Source organism: Natator depressus, chromosome 9 (genome assembly GCF_965152275.1).
Source record: "Natator depressus isolate rNatDep1 chromosome 9, rNatDep2.hap1, whole genome shotgun sequence".
Lineage (NCBI taxonomy): Eukaryota > Metazoa > Chordata > Testudines > Cheloniidae > Natator > Natator depressus.
In genome coordinates this window covers 55,629,257-55,653,021 of record NC_134242.1, presented here as the reverse complement: position 1 = coordinate 55,653,021, position 23,765 = coordinate 55,629,257, and the positions used below count along the sequence as shown (strand labels likewise).

General features: G+C 47.2%; 1 protein-coding gene across 17 annotated transcripts in view; it reads right to left on the bottom strand.

Annotated features, from left to right (window-relative positions):
• Positions 1 to 1,428: 1,428 nt before the first annotated feature.
• KIF1A (kinesin family member 1A) overlaps positions 1,429 to 23,765 on the bottom strand; it is a 212,175-nt gene continuing 189,838 nt past the window's right edge. For all 17 annotated transcript variants that reach the window (XM_074964251.1, XM_074964254.1, XM_074964264.1 and 14 more), the window contains 11 exons: positions 19,711 to 19,825; positions 17,979 to 18,112; positions 15,577 to 15,638; positions 14,925 to 15,070; positions 12,815 to 13,027; positions 12,275 to 12,352; positions 10,957 to 11,081; positions 10,434 to 10,580; positions 9,855 to 10,047; positions 9,111 to 9,229; positions 1,429 to 7,580 (listed from right to left, as the gene is read on the bottom strand). In XM_074964251.1, coding sequence (XP_074820352.1) covers positions 7,538 to 7,580; positions 9,111 to 9,229; positions 9,855 to 10,047; positions 10,434 to 10,580; positions 10,957 to 11,081; positions 12,275 to 12,352; positions 12,815 to 13,027; positions 14,925 to 15,070; positions 15,577 to 15,638; positions 17,979 to 18,112; positions 19,711 to 19,825 — 1,375 coding nt within the window. In that variant the 3' untranslated portion in view covers positions 1,429 to 7,537. The remainder of the gene's footprint in view (positions 7,581 to 9,110; positions 9,230 to 9,854; positions 10,048 to 10,433; positions 10,581 to 10,956; positions 11,082 to 12,274; positions 12,353 to 12,814; positions 13,028 to 14,924; positions 15,071 to 15,576; positions 15,639 to 17,978; positions 18,113 to 19,710; positions 19,826 to 23,765) is intronic.

Sequence of the window (23,765 nt, the reverse complement as noted above, 5' to 3'; positions counted from 1 at the left end):
TTTTCCTCCAGGAGTGGAGAGTTAAAGAAATCCGTTTCTCTGCCCCCTCCCCCTCAGAGCCCAGTAGCGGGGGCAGACACCTGCACCCCCTAACCTTCAGAGCCCAGCTGTGGGGTGCCCTTCCAGCCCAGACACCCACACTCCCTACCCTGCCAGATTCCAGCCATGGAGTGCCCCCCAGCTCAGACATCTGAACCCCCTACCCCTCAGATCCCAGCTACAGAGCCCCCTCCGCCCAGACACTCACATGCACCCTCTATCCCCCAGCTTGGGGCCTCCCCAGCCCAGACACTCACACCCCCTCCCCACCCCAGCCCAGACACTTGCACCCCCTCTCCACAAGATCCCAGCTGTGGGGCCCACCCCAGCCCAGACACTCGTCCCCTTTGCCCCCCAGAGCCCAGCTACGTGTCCCCCCTGAGCCCATCTGCAGGGCATCCCACAGCCCAGAATCTGACACCCCCTAACCCCTAGAGCCCAGGGATCCAGAGGGAGAAACAGCCTGATGCTGGGTCCCCCGGGCTTGTGTGGATATTCCTGCAGGCCGCCTCCTTCCTTCAGGATGTGCCAGGAACTGCAGCTGCCAGGAACCCTCCAGCTCCTTCCCCCTCTCCCCCGCAGTTGTCTTTTATTTGTGAGCTGTGCTTTGCTGGGTCCAGCGACCCCTAGTGGCAGCTAGCAGCTCTGCAGCCCATTTCTGTGGGAGAAAAAGGAAATTCTGCATTCACGTTAATTTCTTCGCAAATTCTGCATGTGCAGTGGTGCAAATTCCCCCAAGAGTAATGTGCTGAGCACTCTGGTCCCAGTCTAACAAAGCACTTTATGCTTGTAACCATTGATGTCAGTGGACTACTCACATCCTTAAATGTTTTGCTGTATTGGCGCCAGAGTGCTGAGCATTTTGTGTAAGCGAGTACTAAATGAGAGGGCAATTGACCCCATTGTGTTTATCACCTTAAGTGCTACTGTTCTATTACTATATACTAGTATGACAAAGCTCACATGGTATAAAATATGGTATAAAATATCTGAACATACATATAAGTACCCCCTTGAAGCTACAGCATCATAGAATCATAGGGTTAGAAGGGATTGCAAGGGTCATCTCGTTTAACCCCCCTGCAAAGATGCAGGATTTGTTGTGGTTAAACCATCCAAGACAGATGGCTATCTAGCCTCCATTTTAAAATCTCCAGTGAAGGAGCTTCCACAACCTCCTGAGGCAGTTTTTTCCATTGTCCTACTGTTCTTCAAGTTAGGAAGTTTTTCCTGAGATTTAATCTAATAGACCACCCTTTACTGGGTTGAGAAGAGAATTCTTTTGTCATACTAATTTATCCCTAGAGATATGTTGAGTTAAAACCTTATTACATGTTATTAAACCTGACCCCACCAGTTCTTTAAGAAAAAAAAATGACCAAGGAGCCATTGTCCAGTATTTGCATAAATGCCACATTTATTTCTTAACTGAACAATGCCTTAAGTATACACAAACAGTTTAATACCCTAAATTCCAACACTCATAGTTTAAGACATCGAGAAAACTAGACTCATGACTTCAGTAGTTTTGTTATTATACAGTAGTACAGGGTGTGCCCACAGCAATCACATATATACAAAGCAAGAGAAATGGTCTCCCAGCACTTGGGGATGGCATCACAGGAAGAACTCATGTGGACAAACTAGATAATGGAAGCACAGGCAAAAACAAACAAAACCAAACTCAACCCCCCCCAAAAAACCCCCAACCAAAATAAAATAAAAGTAACCACAACCGCCTTCATTTTACAGTAAGATCTTAATAACAAGTTGAATCTCATGAAGAGTTCCTTCATACAGCTCATTGATTACCAGACAGAAAGAGAGACAGTAAGAGCATCTTAGAAAGGTGTAAGCTCTTACGGGCTGCTGCTGTTTATGACATGCATCACTGGTAACAGCTGGAAATGCTTATGTGAGCTCCTCCAGTTCTCAGTCAAGTGTTGCCTCCTTTCCCACTGTAAAAACTCAACTTCTTCTTGCTTGTTTCTTTTGAGGTCAATTTGGGAAATCTTTCTCTGTGGTTACAAAACCAGAAGTTCTCTGAGGGCCCTTTGAAGAACTGGTATTTCTTTTTTTGAGTGAGTACCTCGTTGGCTGAGGATCATCAGGATGGGTGCTTCATATGAAAAACATGATGTAGACAAATGACTGCCCCTTGCATGATTACAAAAGGCCAGGCAAAGACAGTCCATTGATTTTGAAGCTGTTTCCCCATGACAAACTTGTTCAATTAAATTACCTCTTATCCTACCTTCCTGATAAGTCATGATTAACTTTGATGACATTGTATCTCACTGACCTCTGTTACACAAGGAAACAGTATGCTTCTATTACTGTGCAACTGCTGTTACTTCTGAGTGACCAGTGTACAACTCAGCTGTGTCAGACCGAATTCAATTAGTTTTCAAATTCATCTACACATGTTGAAACATACTGGATGACTTCTCCAAATGCACCCATTTTGGATTGTTTCTTCATTATAAGGACTATATGGGTCTTTTCCTGTGCCATTCTTACCCTCACAACAAAGTTTCTATGCCTCAGCTTTGACCGAAGCTAAAAGATTTACCCAATCTTTAATGTTTAAATCTTGAAGAGCCTTTTCATCCTCAAATCCAATGGAAAGAACAATGAATAGAATTTAGCCTCAGCTACTCTAAGGGCTGATGCATGTATCATCTACTTGAATTTTTGAGAATGTATGTCTCTCTGGGTGGGACTCTCAACAGCAGGGATGCTAAGTTAAGGAAAGGTGTGGGGTGTCAGATATAGAAGAGGACTCTCCAGGACTCTCCAGATATAGAAGATATAGAATTAGGACTCTCCAGCCATTCCCCGGATGGTACTAAAGAAAATAAACCTTTTGGGGAATCCACATGAACAGCAGATGGCTGCTATTTGGATATTTTATTGGGAGCCAGTATAAGTCCCATAAGCAGTCATTACTCCTCAACTCTAGATCTTTATATTTGCGGCCTGATCCAAACCCACTGGTGTCAATGGAAAGACTCCCACTGTCTTTGGATCAGACCTGTCTCTAACTCAGAAAAGTAGTGTGCTCTGCAGGTTTGCTGACCTCAGGCACACAGCACTGACTGAGTGAAACCAGATGTCTTCTCCATAACCAAACCATCAAGACCATGCTCTTCAGGATCGCTGACCTAAGGCAAGACCCATAACAGTATCACCCCCAAGCCATCCTTCCTCTCTGATCTGGCAGGGATTCCCAGAGGACCCAACACTGGCATTTGCATCCCTTCCTCATTTTTCTCCCATTGTCTCCTGTGATTCTGTGTCTAGTCCAAAACAAATACAGGCATGTATATAAAGAAGCATGGTGATATACTTTTATAACCTAGCTACCTCCACTCTAGACAGCTCTAACCTGGAGAAATCTCTGAGAATGAGACTGAATGAGAGATAAAAAAAAAAAAAACAGAAGTCCAAGAATGTCTTGATTTACACTGAAAATCCAGAGTTCAGTTGGGATGAGAATGGAAATTTAATAAGCCTGTTTTACCAAAGGAAGGGGCTTATAATTTAATATGCTTCCTAAGACTGGCTCCAGAACACTTTGGTTTACACTAGCTCTTGATAGGACAGTACCAGCCATTCAGGACATTTCTTAGAAACTGCATCAAAACAACAAGTTTTTGACTATGAAGTATGTTAAAATAGGTACTCAAGCCAAGTGGTCTTTACCAAGGGCCTGATTCAAAATGCACTGAAGCTGATGGCAGACTTTCCATTGGCCATCATCAGGGCCTCAGTGGAAGGACCTATTTGCTGCCAGAGCAGAGATTGCTGAAATGTATTTTCACCAGCTGACAATCAGTTCTTTGGGTTGAGGTTTGAGCCCTAGTCCTTTCTATGAAAGCTCCCTTATAAGCTGGGAGATAGAACAAAGAATTGAGAATTAAAAAACCCTAGAACTTAAGACTGATTAATATGGATATATACACAAGGGGAGGAGTGCTCTAACTGTTCTAGGTCTTGATTCAGCAGTCAGCAAAAAACTGAGGCATGTGCTAAACCAGGGGTCGGCAACCTTTCAGAAATGGTGTGCCAAGTCTTCATTTATTCACTCTAATTTAAGGTTTTGCGTGCCGGTAATACATTTTAACGTTTTTAGAAGGTCTCTTTCTATAAGTCTTTAATATATAACTAAACTATTGTTGTATGTAAAGTCAATAAGGTTTTTCAAAGGTTTAAGAATCTTCATTTAAAATTAAATTAAAATGCAGAGCCCCCCGGACCGGTGGCCAGTACCTGGGCAGTGTGAGTGCCACTGAAAATCAGCTTGTGTGCCACCTTTGGCACGTGCGCCATAGGTTGCCTGCCGCTGTGCTAAACATTAGATATGTGCTTAATTCCATTCAGTGTGATTTAAGCACATGCTTGATTGCTTTGCTGGATACGGATGGACATAAGTATGTGCTAAACATGCTTTTCTGAACTGAGGCCATAGTTTGGAGTTTCTCTCTTGCAGATTCTCATTGAGGGCAAAGCATCTCTCTCTGTGTAGATAATAACACATAAGATTTGTTTGTATGTATAAAGCACTTATCCCAGGCATCAGGCATTTAATTTAATTATTAAAATTCAGTCCTGGATTTAAAAAAATAATTCTAAGTCCATAAGGAACAGCTGTAAAAACAAGAGACCTTCACCTGGGTCAGCAAGTTGCTGTCTAACCCATCTGCCCATGTAGGACTGGCACAAAGAAGAAAAGCCCACTGAAAGGAACAAGCACTGGCACCTGCACTGACACTGTTCCCTGCAGGAACCTGCAGTGCCATCCAGGTCTGTGAGATAGAATGAAATTCCCTGGGAATGGTAGTGATGCCGTGGAGCTGGTCAAAAGCAAATCGGGGTCCAGAGGGAAAAAAAAGCACTCGTCATGCAGCATGAGAGCTGAGCTAAACAGTGGCTCAATACAAATGCACTGTCTCTGTGCAAACAGGAGGCAGAGGCTGAGGAATGAAATCTTTCTTCACACTGCAGCATGGTGGTGGGCAGTTTGCTGGGAGCTTTTGTGTGTGTGTGTGTGTGTGTGACATCTCTACCAGCCCATTGAGGTTGCATGGAGGCTTTGTTGGGCTCCCCACATGTCCCCTTACCCCATGCCCTAGCCTCCCCAAAATAAGAAAAAGTGAAAGGAGAAATACACTGCATAGACCATCTCCACTTGGAGCCACACATATAATACTCAACAAACACAACAGAGAGGATGGAAAAGTGCCTAAGAGAACCAAGGCACAGCCGTCCTGTGCAAATTAAGGTCAGCCGTGAAGTGTGACGATGAAGCATGGACCAGCGATGCTCCTGGTATATGTATGGAGGGAGGGTGAGCTCCCCCTGTTTCTGCCTGGAGTTGGGTGCATATGACCAACTGGAAATCTTAATTAAACAATCTGGGTAATTAAAAATTTATAAAGACCTTTGCTGCTTAATTTACTTTAAAAAGCTTATAGCAAGGTCAGCACTACCTGACCAGGTCCTTCCCATGGGGAGAGGGGTTATTAATGATGTCATATGTCTGCTTTGGTATGCTTCCCCCACCAACTTAGCTGTTCTATGTAGGCAGTCTAAGTCTGATAGAGAGGTGGGGCAAGGGGAAAGAGGATGAAGTTAATGTTTTAAATGGGGGAGGGGAATAAGACAATGTAATCACATATAAAAGTAAAGAGAAGTTGCAATTTCTCTCATCCTTGCCCATCCCCATGCCATTCTCTTTGCTACCCATTCAATTGCTGCAAACAGATTCTTCCCATATGAAAGAGAAGAGAAGTAAAAGCCCTTTCAGAAAAGGACAGTGAGACTCAGCCATCTGGTTCAAGACAACTGTTCTGAATTTAGGCTCCAGTGTAATTTTATGATCTAGCTTTGACACCCCCCCCGCCCAGTAACAACCCTTTATTAACTCGGACCATTTGCACAGATGTAACTATATGGGCAATGCCCCAGGATTCACTAATGAACCAGCATTTGGCTGCAGTAGCCACCTGGTAGCCCTGAACAAGCTATTGGTAGCTAAACAGAATGCAGGTCTGCAGTAATGCACAAGACAGGTCTGTCATCTCTCTCCATATTATACTCACTGTCGGGATGCAATCCCTCCTGGCCTCTCCCCACTTCCCAGCTGGGTGGGTTTTATCAGAGAGGATTCTTGAGTCCCATCTGCAGTGTGAGTCCCTGTGACACTGATCCTCTTGGACGTTTCCCAGCTAGAGATTAGTACAGTACAGCCCAAGCCAGAGATTAGTACAGTACAGTATAGATGGCCTGCATACTTACTAGAAGGTGACTGAGGATATTGAGAGGCAGGCTGCATTGTACTCACTGGGAGCGTTCGAACAGCACCCTACCCCAAAAGTGGATTGACAGAACCATCTGCCCTTCCAGAACTTCAGATCACCTTTCCATCCCTTTCACCCCATTTAAGGTTGGGCCCTGAAAACAGACAGAATAGAGGTAAGAACCCCAAACCAAATCTTCTGCGTAGAACCAACCAGAACCTGTCATAATTGCAGTCTACCTGGGTTTCAAGCACTTGGGGGAATGGAGGGGATGGGATACACACACAAAGTGCTTCGATAAGTGTGGTGACTTGTCTGTGTGCGTGTCTTTGCTGTGCTATGTGTGGATTGCCTCGTTTGGGATGGCATAGTGCACTATCCAGTCACCACCTGGAGGAAAAGTGGTTTGAGCTCTGGGATCAGGACTAAGGAGATGTGGTGGGGGCAGGAGGGTGAGAGTTCTGAAGTCAGTGTGTATGTGTTTGCACACAGGTGGGAGCATGACCTCCTGAATCCATCCAGACCTCCCAGTGCTGGGGATTGAGAAAGAAGACAAAGATGGCATCACAAAACGGCCTGACAACCCCCTCCCCACTGGCCCACCTTCCAAGGCTCTGCCTTCCCTGGGAGAGGCTTTATGTGTGCAGACATGAGCAACAAAACGGGATAAACTGAACATACAGATTGCAGTGAAGTAAATAGAAATAAATACTTTATAAATATAATCTCAAACTACCATAACTTAATCTATCTTTTTTTATATGTCAATAAATTAAGAAGTATCAGTACTTAAATCTATCACTTTCTCTTCACATGGAAGCAATTCCTCATGACTTGTAATCTCTGACCTTTCAAATGCTCCTGCCTCCTTAAATTGTAGCCTTGCTTTAAAATAAAAAACACAGCTCCTGCTTTTGAAAGTTACAGGTTCATGTGACACCAAGGTCACTCAATGAGGAGATGGGCAGAAGATCACATGTGCACAAGAAATCACGACCAGGCTGTACCAGGCTTTTGCAGCTATAACAGAAATGCATTTTCCCAGTGAAGGTGTAAATCGAGATGGATCCATTTCTGGAGCAGGCAGCTGGGGTGGTGGATGGCATAAAAGATTTGACATTAAGATAGGGACTCTTGTATAGAACCAGCAGTCTTGATCCTGCTGGCAGACAGATGAGGTGGAGAGCGGTTTTAGGTTAGATTCTCATCTGGGCTGTTCTCCTTCTGGACAGCTTGGATCTGTTTTGGAAACCAGGAGACAAAAGGAGTCAAAGGACTAGAAAAGGAATGCGGAGAGAGAGAAAGGGAGACAGACACTCTCCTTGTGAGAGACCCTATCATGGAGGTAGAAAGAGGTGCAAGACACACAGAAACTATGGGCTGGTTTAACATCGGCACAGACCAGATGAGACCAGACCCATCCGCAGCCCATTTAATCCATGTGTACCTGACAGGGGGCAGCACCAGAATCAATCAAAGGGAGGGTGGGTACATATGTTTCTTTATACAATGACTACACGGAATTTCTGTTTATTTCTTTATCTTCTTTTAACTCCACTACTGAAATTATGATGTTTTGTTCTAGGGATTAAGGATCAGATCCTCGACTGATATAAAATAGGTTTCATAAAAGAACTAGATACATTCATGGAGGATAGGTGCATCAATGGCTATTAGCCAGGATGGACAGAGATGCAAAACCATGCTCTGAAGTGTCCCTAGCCTTTGTTTGCCAGAAGCTGGGAATGGGCGACAGGGCATGGATCACTTGGTGATTAACTGTTCTGTTCATTCCCTCTGGGGTGCCTGGCATTGGCGACTGTTGGAAGACAGGATACTGGGCTAGATGGACCTTTGGTCTGATCCAGTATGGCCATTCTTATAAATTGGTGTCACTCCATTGACTTCAATAGACTGATGCCTAGTTCCATCAGCTGAGGATCTAGCCCTGAATTTCTGTGTTTATTTCGGTGTGTATGTGTGTGTGGGGAACTGTGTCCTTGTAACATTAAGCTGGCACAGTTGAAATCACAGTTAAAATGAACTCCTAAATGCTGCACAAAACAATGAGGCCACCAGAGAAGTGCTTGTATAACCTACCCCCATGGTGTACCCCAATCCAACTGGATTACTAAACCATCATCATTAGGATTCAGAGTTATTGAGAAACCTAGCTGTTCTGGGATTTGGAGCAAAATTTTGGATTGTCAGTGCAGAAAGACTATGTCACCGTGTTGCCCGCCTGCAATTTTAACCCCTTATGATGCAGTGTCTGCATCTGCATAGAGTCTGTGAAGCAGATTGGGCTACATAAAGGCAGCATTTGAATTTTATAAGCAATGGTTCTGAGAGCAAGGAATAAGACTTCAACATCCAATTTGAAATACAAATGGAAGGGACCAAGAGTAGCACCATCTCTCTGTAGAAAAACATTAAACCAAGACCCCTTGTCACAAGGCTACTGAGCTGAAGTGGATGGACGGGAAGGAGTCTCTGGGAATTGCCCTGTTTTGCTCATTTGATGCTGCCAACCCCTTGCAATAATTTTACAATCAGCACACAGCAGGCCTTGCTCCCTGCAGCTCCACCTTCAAAAATATATGGAAGATGCTTGATAACTGGGTAGGAAGAGGCATGACAGAGCAGATTTGGGGAGCAAGAAACCAAGCTGGACAATCAAAACCAAGCTTCTGCTATAGCAGCCTAGAGCATTACTAACAGGTTACCAGGCTGTCTCCTAACGGAATGGTTTAAAATGTCCCCAGGTACCTTATGGATCCAGCTAGCAGAGGGTTAAATGCGTACAGCCAGTCGTGCATGTCCTTGTCGCTGCTTGCCTGAAGAAGGATTCCACGATGCTCCGTGCATACTGCAAACGTGTTGGGGGTCTGAAACAGACCAATGCCATGAATGAGTCCACCGGGCTACCTGAGATGACACTGAGCAATATGCAGCACAGCTTGGAGCATGAAGGGACATAGAACAGGACCCAGACAATGCCAGGGAAGATGCTATCACAGTAGGCTACGTTTCCTTGAATGTGAAATTCCTCTGCTTTTCTGAACAGTCACAGATCAGAGCTCTGTTGTGGCTTCTCTACAGAGAGGAGAGTGGATTCTGACACCATGAGAACATTTCTCATTTTTAAAGGTGCAATTTCACCCTTTGGGACCCCGTGATGTCAAGGGAACTAGGTGTGAGCTGTCGAGCAGCACAGGATCTCCCTAAAGCTGGCTCTGTGGGGAGTATTAGCATACCACTGTGCTCCTAGACTCTCTTCTCCCTTCAACACCATGTTGTGAATGTCACTGTTCCTTTCACGTACCAGTTTCTGATCCCTATGGTCTTTCCCCATCCTTGGCCCATAGCCACCACTGCAGCCCCTCCCTTTTACCTTTAACATGGTTTCAGACATGTGCTGCGATTCTGGTTCCCCCCTTGCACTTGTAGCACAGCCCTGGACACGAGCTGTGCTTCCCCTGTTTTGCCCATGTCACGACCTCCAGCAATTACCTTGAGCATGGCCTGCTGGTCCTCACTGTACTCCACCTGAGCAGAGGAGAGGTTGAGGATGGCTCTCTCCACAGAGTCCTTGTCTGTGTTGTAGATGTAGACATAGGGGCGCCTCACAACCACATAGCGCTTCACCCAGCCGTTGGTGTGAGGCTCGAGGAAATGCAGGTAGCCTTTCTTTGAGACAATGGGACTGCAGAGGGCAAGACAGGGCAGTCTCATGCTTAGTGACTGAAGAAAACCACCCAGCAAAAGGATTAAAACCCCAAGGACTTGTCCCTACTCTTGCTGTTTTGCAGATTGTCCCTCACCTCCTTCCTGCAAATCCCACCTCTCCCGATGCAGACTGCCAGCCTTGAACCTCCTGCCCTGTGACCTTCTTGTCACTTAGCAGCAGCTAGTCTGAATACCTTCCATCTTCCTATGTCCCCAGCTAGGCTTCCAGCCATTTGAGGAGGGAGCTGCATGTGGCTATACTGAGACAGGAACAACTGCCCACTCTAGCAGGGACAGCTCCAGCCATGAGGGCATTCAGAGTACACTGACACCTCCTGCTTCAAGTAAACCAACTGCTCATACCTCACCCGGATCTCCTGAATATCGGGGACCAGTAAGCGCTGCGTCTCTTTCTCATCTTCAGACCCACGTGTAGGAGATTTCTTTGGTTCTTCCTCCACTACGGGTTCTGGCTCAGGGCTTTCTGCCCTGGAAGAGAGATGGGAGGTTCTGGAAGGGGAAGAAAGGTATTTAATTACAATGATACCTTCACAGTGACTTTTGCCAATAGCCATCTCTGATTTTCTTCTGAAAACTGGCTAACTTGGTGCGCACGAAAGTGACCTACTGATAGCAGTGGCTAGACCCAGGCATAGCTATATCCCTGTGGAATCCCCCCCTCCAAATCACTGTCCATGCTCATCACTTCTGGCCTTCAAACCTCCCGTGATGCTGGCACTGTATCTCTTCTGCACAGAGACTGATGGTTATGCCCAATCTCATGGTGGGTTGGTGTATGGACTAGCAATCAGGCTGACCCTGTACATGTTTGTTTGGGCCTCAGTGTGAATTTCTCAGCCCACAGTGGTCTGGGTGCATCTCTTACCTGACCTCAGTGGCATTATACTGTCCTTCTAGCAGTGATGGGCAGGTGGAAGAGGGAGTCAGGGTGGTGACACCAAGAGCTGGCATGGAGGGGTCTCTCAGCAGGGTCACAGACATTTCTGACAGCTGCAGGAGGAAAGAAATAATTTCCTAGAGTCAAAATCTAATCTGAGCTATAGGACATGAGCCTGGAAGGCAAAGGCCAAAGTTCGGTCTGGTGAACTGAAGACAATGGAGTTTCACCTGCTTATTCCCGGTACGAATTTGGGCCTAGCTGGGTAACGAGCACTCTCCTGTGCTGCAGAGACAATTCCTCTTCCATATTTGCATGGTTACTGGGGTCTTTTAAAGGTTATTCTGAACAGACGGGGAACAGCTTCTCAAAGTCAGTGTGATCCCTAGAGGAGAAGGAAGCTAGGCCGATATAACACAGTTGAGGGTGCTATCTTTTATAGCTCTTGCCTTTTGGTTAGAGCCGATATTAGATATACTAATGCCCTTGATTTTTCCCCACAGTTTACCAGCTAGGGAAAGTTTTACAGCCCTCTAGCAGATGCAGACTCCAGGGACGGGGCAGGTCACCAGACTTTTCTTCTCCGCACATAGGTAATCTTCAGGGCAGATCATCTGCTCTTTCCCACCCCTTGCCTACATCTCCGTCCTGTTTCCTTTCCCTTTCCACTCCTGCGTGCTCCCAATGGAAAAGATATCAGGGACTGGCAGGGTCAGACCCACTGGGCCCTGCCCTCCTGTGCTCTGCTCTGGAGAAGTAAGTGGGAGGCAAAGTGAGAAGCTTTGTCACAGTGCTGACGCTGGCCTCCTTCTGGAGCTGGCCCTCTAGCCCTGAGGTCCCAGAGCACCAGTGTTTCTAGGCTAGTAGCCGGGGGGTGGGTTTCTGGAAGGCACTAGATTCACAAGACTGATCCCGCTCCTTCTCAGTCCCATAAGGGAGGAACTGCAGTCAGGCCAGGAGACAGATATTAGGAGAGGCAACTTCTCCTCCCCTCCTCTGCTCAGCCAAAGCAGACGTGGAGGTGGTAATCTCATGGAATGCAGCACCATGCACCTCTCCAGTAGCAATGACTGTGGCATGCCATTGGTGTTAGCACACAGAGCCTGCTTAATGTGGAGTGAAATGGCACCTTGAGGCCTTGTCCGCATACCAGCAGGAATCTCCTGCTAAGATTCCCGATGCAGGCCAGGCCAGGAGCTCACTACCAGTAAGTGTCACTGTCTGAGCAGAACCAGCACTTCCATACTGCTTATCACATCATTGTTAGAAGCAGGGAGTGCTAATGGTGCTGGGAAGTTGGTCCTACCTTGCTCTCGCTGGCGCTGATGCAGACATGGCTGTGACTGTACTCTCTGTTAAATGTATGTGTGAGGAGACGCAAGCACTGCAAGGAAAACAAAAGGCAACATCCAGTTGGCAAGCAAGACCTCTCCCCATGAACACATAAACATCTTCCAGTCCCGCCAGTAACTCTCCCCATCTCCCCTTCTCTGCCAGTCCTGAAATGCGCGGCTCTGTCTCAGCTTCCTCTGGATAAATATTTCAAAGGCAACATTCTGCTGACCAGGAGGAACAGCTGTGAGCACCAAATCCATGTCATGGATTCCCCTGCTTGCCTCAGACCTTCCACAGATTCTCCTTCAACATCTCCTGCCCACTGCCTCCTCCCCTAATCACTGTCTCTGCTGAAACCCTCCTCCATGCTGTCACCTCCTTGCACCTCGATGAGGGCCACTCCCTTCTCTGTGGCCTTCCAACCTTCACTCCAGCCTATGTAGAATGCTGCTGCCCATCTGGTCCCCAGTGTCAAGCTCTCTAGAGGGGCTAGCTTGCTGCAATACAATACCTTGACGGCAAGCTCTTTTTGCCTCTCGCTGGGGGTCTCCAAGGGCGAGCTCCTGTCCTCTGAGGCACCATCTGCCGAGAGTGGAGAGGAGACACAGGAAGTGCTATGGGAGTCAGAATCCTCACTGGAACATGGGGACAGGGACTCCAGGCCTGATCTTTGGGTCGTCTCCAGCTTCTCACGCAGGAGGAGGTAATGCCTCGTCTTCTCAACCTGGACAAAGACATTCACTCTCAAGTTCAAGTTTCTGGCACTTAACTTCACTTGCATTATTCCCTTCCCACTGCATTGCCTTGTTCAAACACATGGTGATGAGTACCTTGGAGTGAACAAATGTCACAGATCCGATATGGGCTACTATGGGGACACTTTAAGATGACATTATACCACAACTATCAGAAACTCAACAAAATGCCAACTAGTGGCCTACAAAAAAAATGGTTTCCTAGCTTTCGTAACTGTTGTTCTTTGAGATGTATTACTCCTGTCCGTTCCATGCTAGGAGCGTGTGCACCCACGTGCATGACTGCTGAAGATTTTTCTTAGTGGTATCTGTAGGGCCAACTCTGGCGCCTTCTCAGTTCCTTCTTGCCATTGACTCCGACAGTGGGGAAAGAGGGCAGGTCACGGAACAGACATGAGCAACACATCTCAAAGAATAACAGTTACGAAAGGTAGGTAACTGTTTATACTTCTTTGAGCGACCATCATGGGCGGTAAGAAGGGACTGAGAGAGCACAGTGCCAGCAGCACCTCATATATCAGCGCATGAGCGCGGGGCTCCCGGAGGTGCCGGAGCCGGTCCTATGAATACCACCAAGGGAAAAATCTCTAGGAATTGTGCACATGGGCACGCACACACCTAGCCTGGAATCGATATGAATTGTAGAAGATTAGGGTTGGAAGAGACTTCAGGAGGTCATCTGGTCTAACCCCCTCCTCAAAGCAGGACCAACACCAACTAAATCATCCCAGCCAGGGCTTTGTCAAGCCGGGCCTTAAAAACCTCTTAAGGAAGGAGATTCCACCACCTTCCCAGGTAACCTGTTCCAATGCTTCACCACCCTCCTAGTGAAATAATTTTTCCTAATATCCAACCTAGACCACAGCACTGCACTCTCCCACTGCAACTTGAGACCATTGCTTCTTGTTCTATCATCTGCCATGACTGAGAACAGCCGAGCTCTATCCTCTTTGGAACCCCCCTTCAGGTAGTTGAAGGCTGCTATCAAATCCTCTCCCACTCGTCTCTTCATACTAAATAAGCCCAGTTCCCTCAGCCTCTCCTCGTAAGTCATGTGCCCCAGCCCCCTAATCATTTTCATTGCCCTTTGCTGGACTCTCTCCAATTTGTCCACATCCCTTCTGTAGTGAGGGCCCCAAAACTGGATGCAATACTCCAGATGTGGCCTCACCAGTGCAGAATAGAGGGGAATAATCACTTCCCTAGATCTGCTGGCAACGCTCCTACTAGTGCAGCCCAGTATGCCATTAGCCTTCTTGGCAACAAGGGCACACTGTTGACTCATATCCAGTTTCTTGTCCACTATAATCCCTAGGTCCTTTTAGGCAGAAGTGCCACTTAGCCAGTCGGTCCCCAGCCTTTAGCAGTGTCTGGGATTCTTCCGTCCTAAGATTTCTTTTGGCCCAATCCTCCAGTTTGTCTAGGTCACTCTGGACCCTATCCCTACCATCCAGCATATCTACATCTCCTCCCAGCTTAGTGTGATCCGTGAATTTGCTGAGGGTGCAATCCATCCCACCATCCAGATCATTAATGAAGCAAGCACTCGAAGAAAAATGTAAGAGATCTCTGCACAGCCCTCCCTGCTAAAGCTTTGTAGGTCCAAACTGCCACACACCAGTGCTTGAGCTCTGCAAGAGAAGTCATGGGGATGGAGTCAAATGGTGGGAAAGCAGCACCAGCTGTTGCATGTTGTATTTGCTTCTAGTGTACCTCAAAGGCAAAGCATCAGATACACCTTAGTGGACATGGGTAGGAGAAGCTGCCAGTTAAACAGGATGTTTCACCTTGCATTTGGCCATTACAAGTCAAGGTCCATTGGCTGACTGAAGTTCCTGGCAATAGGTTTCTAGGGTGCAGTCTTACCTCTTGTAGGAGGCTGAGTTTCTCCAGTTCCCACTGATGATCCAGGATGAGGCTGTCACTTCGAGGTCTCCACCCAGCCAGGTTCTCCTCGCCCCGCACGTATGCAACAGAGGTGTCCAGCACACGCCTGCGTCGTCTCTGCATACCTGCAGGAGAGAGGATCTCCGCTTTAGAGATCATTGTTCATGCCTTTAGACTGGAGACTGGGGCTGGTAAGATGGAGAATGGCCTAAGGTGATGCATATCTAATTGTAGACATGCTCCATATATCTGCACTGCAGCACGGTATCGTGTGTGTGTGTGTGTGTCAAGTTTTGGGGAGATAATGACATGCATAGACTATCCGTTCTCCGTCTCCCCCCTGCCCAATATGGGACTGGATATGCTGGTTTGCTGCAGGTGCTGACCTTCACAACCTGTCATCTAATAAAGACAGAAAGGGCCACACATATTAATGCACTTAAGCCAATGGCATTACACCAGGGATGGATTTGGCCCTCAAAGTTTAAGTCCTTTTAAAAAATAAGTAGCCAAAACAATCCAACCCCAAAATGAATTCCAGGGGTTTTGGTCCCCTTTAAATTCCAGCAATGGAGTCCCCATGGGGAAAATAACCCCTAAAGCAACCCAGAGGTAGAGATGAACTTCCCACCTGGACTGCCGGCATCAGCCACACGGCAAAGGCTGAGCTCATACACCCCAGTCACACGGTTACTGCAAGCAAACGGAAGGCAAAAGGTTACACACTGCTGAGGGCAAATGCTCCTCACACAGACCCTTTTCTGCAGGATGCAGTGGCTGGGAGGTGTCAGCTAGGGAAATGGGGCTCAGGTCCCAGCTGTGACAATGGTGGGTTTGCCCTAATTCTCATTACAAAGCGACTAGCCAGCAATAACAATGTGGTACATAATTTGTTAGAAGAGCGTTGAACAAGCTCTTGCTCTGGCAATGTCCTTCAAATTCTCCTCCTGAATGTTCATGCTCAGAGAGCTGTGGTGGGGCCTGCAGTCCACCTCCTGCTCTCTAGCACATTGCAACAAAGGGTTAGTAGTGCATTAAACACCCTCAAGTGATCTTTCTTCTCCACCAGGGACATCCCTGGGAGCCCTATGCCTGCCTTCCAGCTGATCTCCTTTACTCTCCCACTCTCAGGTCAATGCCAGATGGACTAGTCTAGCTGAAAAGGACTGGACATTGGTCCCTTCAGAGCCCACGAGTAATGCCTCTGTGCTGGCTGAGTGGGTAGGTGGGGGTCATGAGGCACTTCCTCTTCCTTGCCAGCTTGAGAACAGCAATCCTAGAGCCCCAGCACACTGTGCCACTACTAGATAACCAGGTTAGCCCGCATCCTCCCATGGAACACAGTATCTGGATCCTGGATCAGTGTTATAATGCACTGATTTCCGGACAAGGAAGGAAGGAAAGGAGAGAAAGATAATCATAGCCCATTCCAGAACCTCAGCATTAGTCCCTGTTCTCATGTCCTTTCTGGCAGAGAACAGTGTACGTGAACACGCAACACTGCACAATCACCAGGGAACACAGGGCCTGATTCTTCATTACTTTGCACATTGTGCAATCATTTGCCCCTATGCAGTGAGCGGAAGTCACCTCCAGATCAGAAAGGTAGCATTTCACACACACCCACTGTGCACAGATTTCACTGCCTACACAAGCTGTGAGGCCCTGGGGAACCAGCAGGGGTGAAAGTAACTGAGGCCACTTACCGGTACAGGGTGGGGCGGCTCCGGCCCCCAGAAGGGGCGGGGCCTCGGGTGGAAGGGGTGGGGCTGTGGGGGGTCAGCATCCCCCACCTAGCCCTTCGAGTCCGGCTGGCCCGCGCTGCCCAGGGCTCCCGTGTTGATTTAAAGGGCCCAGGGCTCCGGACGCCGCTGCTGCCGTAGCAGCAGCGGCGTCCGGAGCCCCAGCCCCTTTTAAATCGCTGGCCCCAGGGCAGCTGCTCCCTTTGCCCCACCCCCTGCCTGTCGGCGGCCAGGGGGCCAAAAGTGGCAGGAACATTAAAGCGCTGCAGGGTCCTTTGTCGCGGCAGCGCTTTAATGTTGCTGCGCCCCCCACCGACAGGGGAGGCAAAAGGGGCAGGGACATTAAAGCGCTGCCGTGGCCACGCTTTACTGTGGGCTGGGTATGGGCCGATGCGGGTTCTTACTGGTACACAGGACCGGCCCCTACCGGCTCCCTTTCACCCGGGGGAACCAGGTCCATGATTTCTAGCTGGGCCAGACAGACTATATTTCCTGCGATACCCTTACTGTAGGACTGCACTTGATGCAGCTTGTTCAAGGCTATGTTACCAATCCAACCCCTCAGAACAGGCTATTCTATTTAGTTTTTTACAAACATAACAAAGCCCCCATCCCATGCTCTGGGTGCCCCAGCACAGTTTCATTCCACAGTGCAATAGCATGATAGAACAGACCGCTCTTTCAACCCTAATAAATACACACCAGCAAACAAAATAAAAGTCCTCCACAACAGACATCATAACTTTTCCAGCCCTGAATCCCGCCCACCTCAAGACATTTTTGCAAAAAGAAATTCTGTTTCAGTCAATAAATTTCAGGTTTTTGTCAAAAAACAACTTTTGTTTGGTATTTGGTAACAGTTTTAAACCAATACACCTTCTTGATAAAAACCTGAAAACTTTCAACAACAATGAACAAATCTTTTTCCTCAACCTTTTTTGCAAGAGAAAATAATCATTTCCTGGCCAGCTCTGGTTATCACGCCCCTTGCATGACTAACACAGAGCTCCTCTGGAAACAATTACATCAATAAATCAGGATCCTCTGATCAGGATCCTGCAGTGTGTGGAACTAGTTTATTCACTTTAGAGTGGTAAGGGCAGATAGAAGCCTAGTGGGATATTTAAAAGCTGCTAGGTGCCTAAATATCTTTGTGGATTTGGGCCTAAGTGCCTTGGGAAGGTTTGGGGTGACCAGCACTATGGACAGCTAAGACATTGTTAATAACCATTGCTAATTATTCTTCAGTGTCTTCCTTCCTCCTTTTGAAAAGGAAAGGAGATTCCTCTACCTCTCTGAGGCCCGCAGGCTCCCGCTGCCAAAGAGATTGCGGATGGAGCGAGACGCTGGAAGTTTGGCATCTCTGGAGTAGAAGACCATGCAGAAATCTTTGGTGATCACAGCTGGCTGGGTGCAGTTCTCCATCTGCAGTAGGGTGGAGAAAAAGGATGAAGGGAGAATTATGGAGATGGCTCCTAATGAGGCTAACATCAACTCCTCCCCATCAGTTTGAGTGAGGGATGACAGTGTCTGTAATGTTAGTAAAGACTGTGTCTGAGTGGTCCATATTCAGAGAGAAGATTGCACTGTGACTAGACAATAGTGATTCCAGGGCTTTATCATATGTCGTTTCCTAATGTACATGCCTCAAACTATGAGGCCAGCCATTCTAGAATGACTCAAGCATGCCCAGGGAAAGTGGATATCAACTGGATTATTTCTCTCCTGCTTTACTCTTGGGATTTCGCAAAGGCCAAATTGCCGACTCTATAAAGAATATTCAGCAGAGGGTTGTGGGCTTGATTCTCCACTGGGCCAAGCCATTCTGCTCCCCTGGTCCTGGGCTTCTGCAAGAAGATTTCCCCACCACTCTGATAAAAAGCTTTTGGAAGGGGAGGGCCAACCTTAGAGAAAATGCCTGTTCTCACAGAGTTAATAGCCTTGAGAAAAACTAGGCCTAAACCAAGCAAGGGCACTTTTGGGCACTGCCTTTTCAGGAACATGCTCAATGAATGTTAAGTAGCCCCCTGCCTTTCCCCTGCTGCTGATTACAACCAGCCCTTTCTTCTCTGTTACATGCAGTGACCTTCTTCTTTGTGTTCCTGACACCAACTGTCTAGTTTTCAGCGTTTCTCCTTCCAGATGCTGCCCGGAGCTGATCTTTCCACCTACCCCCAAACTGCACTGTTTATTTTGTTTGTTAGCACTGGGCCCCATCCCACCAGGTGCGAAGCACCCTTGACTCGCACTGATCTTGGAGGAGACACTCTGCTCCGCACAGGACCACTCCTGCGGACAACAGTTGCCAAACAACTGAGGATCTGGCCCAACCCAACGGCCCTACCCTGATGACAGCACCCTGGCACTGGAAGACAATCGTCCATGACACTGCAGGGAACTTCTGAGCATCTGGAGGAGAACACAAGCTCAGAGAGATGGACACAGCATGCAGAGAAACACCAAGTGCTGGACTGTCACCTGACAATGCAGCCCGAGGAAGGGCTTGTGTGTAGCTGCACTGCTCTACAAGCAGGGCATGACTCAGATTCTAACTTTCTCCCAAGCATTGGTTCTGGTGCGCAGGCTGGCTGGCTGCTGTGTTAGTGGTGACTGCACCCACTCCCTGCCCACCTGCACAGGGTGTGGAGTAGCAGTCTGTATGGGCTTTGGCAACGAGCACCCATTACGCCCTGTTACTGCCAGAGGTATAGCAATGTACCCAGTCGAGCCTGATGGTTCTAATTCTGAACTGCACTGATTTCAGTGGAGCTACCTTACTGTAAAACTGGCATGCTGGAGTGGGGACTCAGGCCCTGCAGCTCTGGGTTATCTGGCAGTGTTAGAACTGTCTGCACATGAGGGATAGTGTACATTGCGCAAACATCTTGAGTTACTTTGAAGAACTGGAGTAGCTCATGCAAGGGGCTGGAGTAGAGGGGAGGTGGAAGAACCTTGCTCTCACAGATCATATTGCCTACTCTGTGCACTGATGGGCAGGTTAAAGAATACAGGAAGGTTCTTGCCTCAATGTAAGCGGACAGGGTAATGAAGATTTTCTCTCTGTAAGGGGTGACTCGGTTCAACAGCAGGGAGTTATGCATGGAGCTGTCCCACGCTGCTTCAAACTGGTAAAACGTCCTGGAAGGAAACAGCAGAGGGCTGGTAAAAACACAACTACACCTTAAGTTAGAGCTGCAGAAACATGTAACATGCACACACGTAACCACATTTGTGGCAGATGAGCAGCCATTCTGGAATTCTCAGGTTCAACTCTCAGGAGGGCAGGCTGAGGGGAAAACACATGTTCCCCCCCACTTGCTCTGAAAGATATTGTAACATTTCCGTGAGGAAGCTTCATTTGAGGGATCTGCATTACAAATATGAGGAAGAATCTTCTGTGTGGATTGCACATGGACAGAGAAGGTTTGAAAGCAGTGGGATGCAGCCTATTGGCAATACTATGGAAACGGGAGGAGTGCAAGGAAGAGGTGGAGGGAGAGCAAGAGAAGGACAGAAAGAAAGCTAGAGGAGATGGAGAAAAGGAAATAGCTGTATCAGCACCAGGTACTGCCTCTAGTCAAAAGAAATGTGCAGCACTTCAGGGCCACATCTCTGCAGTCAAATAGGCTTCCTTCCACGTGAAGGAAGACTGACTTTTCTGTGAGCATGGTCAGAACGGAAGAGAGTGAGGATGCTTAGCGGAGTGATTGCTGTCGTCTCTCTCAGGCACTTTACGCTCTCAGTGATTTTTTTACCTTTTACCTGACACCAAAACCGACCACTTCCCTCCAAGGTTAAGCTGTGAGCTCAAAATGTCCATCAAAGCTCAGCAGAGTTAATTCCTTCCTACTGTTCATCTCTGGCACAAAGCCACAGACTCTGAGCCAGCTGAGCATTTGCCTAAGCAAGTTCAACTCCAGTGAACTCCATAGTGCCAGGGTGAATTTGACCCTCCATGTTCATTGTCCCCTTGCTCCCCTCATTTAATGTCTGTGCTAAATTAAGAGGGCTGAAAGAGGAATTTAATATCCATGGCCCCAAAGCATTTAAACATTGGCTTAACTTAAAGTACTGCTTAAGTGGCTTTGAAGTCAAAGGGATGTAAGCATGTGCCTAACATTAAGCATATGTTTCCATGCTTTGCTGAACAGAGATGGATTTCTGAATCAGGGCCCAGGCTCATTCTTTCTAAACACCTACACTCTGGCCACCAACACATCCACTCATTGTCCCTTTCTCCTGTGAAATTAGCTGCACTGATCTCAAGAAGTAAATATGTGCATATATTGGAATACAGAGCTGGGCTTTTGGGAAGTTTGCCTGCCAAATTAATGCAGTTTTGGGAGAGACAAGCTGGTACCATAAAAGATATCAATCCTGTCCACAGGTAATCGGAACTGGTAGTATCTGTGCTCTGCTGCACTTCCTGGAAACGCCACTTCTAGAGACAGGACTTCCATGAAGGACATCACAGCCTGACACTTCAGCACTGTCAGGTGATGGGAACTCTCTTCTTGCCCTATCATTTTTAGGGTCAATATTTTCTGGCTGGAACAAATTAAGCTCAGGTCCCAAAATCCCTGACCTGTCTTGGGTCATTAGAACAGCCCACTATGCTGACAGTCTCTTTGTTGAGCCCATCTGACTCTCAGCTCTAGTGTTTGGGGTTTACCTTCCAGCATACTGAAGACTACTTTTGAAAGCCACATTCAGAAGCCAATCAAAGATGACATCTACTCAGGACTCCCCCTAATTTCCGTTTGAGCATACTCAAGAAAACATGGTTCAAAACCATTTCCACACAGACATTCCACCATCACAGCTCACCAACACTCTGTATCAACATAGTCAAACATCTCTTTAACAAGATCCCAGGACTGTTCTTAGAAAACGATGTGTTGGATTGGATCCCACTCTGGGGAGCAAGGAGAGACTCTTGTTAAAGCACAATTGACCATGTTTGTTGATACACTGTTATCTCATTTTAAACACCACATTGTAAATAACATGAGATAATTGTTCTGGAACATGTCGCAAACACTGAAACTAAATGAGAAAGACCGGCACCACTGTTAGAAACAAGTCACTGGAGGACAGGTAACTCCAAAGGGAAGGATATAAGATAAGAAAAGGAGGATTATAAGAAAAAGGAGCAAAAAGCAGAGGAACAAGTCAGAGAAGAAAGAGAGAAAAGCAGAAGGGAACAGACAGAGCAAGTACGTGTGAGAAAAGTGAGAAATACCTAGTGTAATTTCCCAGTGAAATGCTGTAAGTGGAAGGCAACCCAAGACAAGCACTCAACATACAACCACACAAAGAAATTAAAACGTTAGAAACGTTAGAAATTAAAACGTCTCAAGTTGCAATGGGGGAGGTTTAGATTGGATATTAGGAAAAACTTTTTCACTAAGAGGGTGGTGAAACACTGGAATGCGTTACCTAGGGAGGTGGTAGAATCTCCTTCCTTAGAGGTTTTTAAGGTCAGGCTTGACAAAGCCCTGGCTGGGATGATTTAACTGGGAATTGGTCCTGCTTCGAGCAGGGGGTTGGACTAGATGACCTTCTGGGGTCCCTTCCAACCCTGATATTCTATGATTCTATGATTCATTGTTGATATGGGGTCTGGTAACAAGCTAACTCCACAGCTCCAGGGTGTGTGGGTAGGTGTGGAGAGGTGGTAGTCAGAGCTAGTTGTAAGTTTGCTGCTGGTGGAGAACCAGGAAGAAAACAAAGATCACATTCTCTCTCCATCCTCGTCGTGGTGATGTAACAGGATGAACCCTGGGCCAGACAGTTTCACAGAACCCTGGATATGCAAAGGATTCCCACACCCACCCTGCCCACAATAGGGGAATTTAGATTCTGTTCATTCAGTTAATGGGCTTTCCTGCCCTGCTGTATCAATGGATCTCTGCCCTTGCCCGCAGAGAACAGCCTCTTTTGTAACAACTACTTGGGGCATGGACTACAAAACCTGCTGAAACTAGGTTCCATTGCCCCTCATGCGGTCAGAGATGGGAGAAGTTTTAGCATGCATGTTCACTAATACCACAACAGCCTTTCAGCTCCCTTCCAAGAAAGATGCCATTAAGCGTGCATCATTTCTATCACGCTGGTGGACAACTGATGTTATTAATGTCAATGATGCACCATCTCAGAGAGCCACAGACACAGCATGCTGTGTGGTTGAGAACTTGGGACTAAATATGCACCTTTTAAATGTAAGAGCAAGGAGTGAGCAGTGCAGATCTTGTGGACCCTCAGCATATACCTCTTCTGTGAGTGCTTTTTCATCTGGATGCCCCAAGAGAGCCATTTGTTTTGAGAGCTCCTTCCCACACATTAGACCAAAAATCAACTTCAGCCCTATTTCCTCTGGAGAGGGGAAGGGTACCCTGTTTCCAGTCATTCAAATTCAGAGTTTCTGCCAATGTACTTTGATCCTGAGCTGCAATTCCCTTGCTGTTCCAGTCCGGGGCCTCTCTTGAGTAGGGTCTCCCAATCCCAACAAACGGCATCGAGTAGTCAGGTGGTTTTGCAGTATATCAAAATGAGGAGTGGGTGAGGCCACCACATCCCCTTTTCATTTGTCAGCTGATCCAAAATTTGCACTCTGGTCCCCAGACTAGTGAATTAGCCCAATGCACTGTGTAAGTTCTGTCATTGTTCATTCATGCATGCATGCTTTCAATCCTGAAGCCAACAGCTTTTTCATATTGCAGAACGAAGCTAAGGATAACTTGCAGCAGACTGAGCAAACGGTTAGTTCCAGCAAAGAGAACAGGGGACTCTAGTGCAAATTGTTTTTAAAAGTAAATACTGTATTTTGCAATGTGCTTCCCTAAAGAAACCAAACCAAACTAGTCAAATGTTGTAAAGCACAAACCATGTCCCTTCTTCTCCCCTCCTCCCACCCCGCCCCCAAACTGGAAAGATATTCTGATGTGCCTGCTCTGGTATGATCCCACATGTTTGGGCCTGAGGTGCAGTTGTGGGGTAGGATTTAAACGCTTTCCCATAGCATGTGTTGAATTCCACCACAAGAGTCTGTTGCAAACCCCTTTGCAAAGACCTGAGA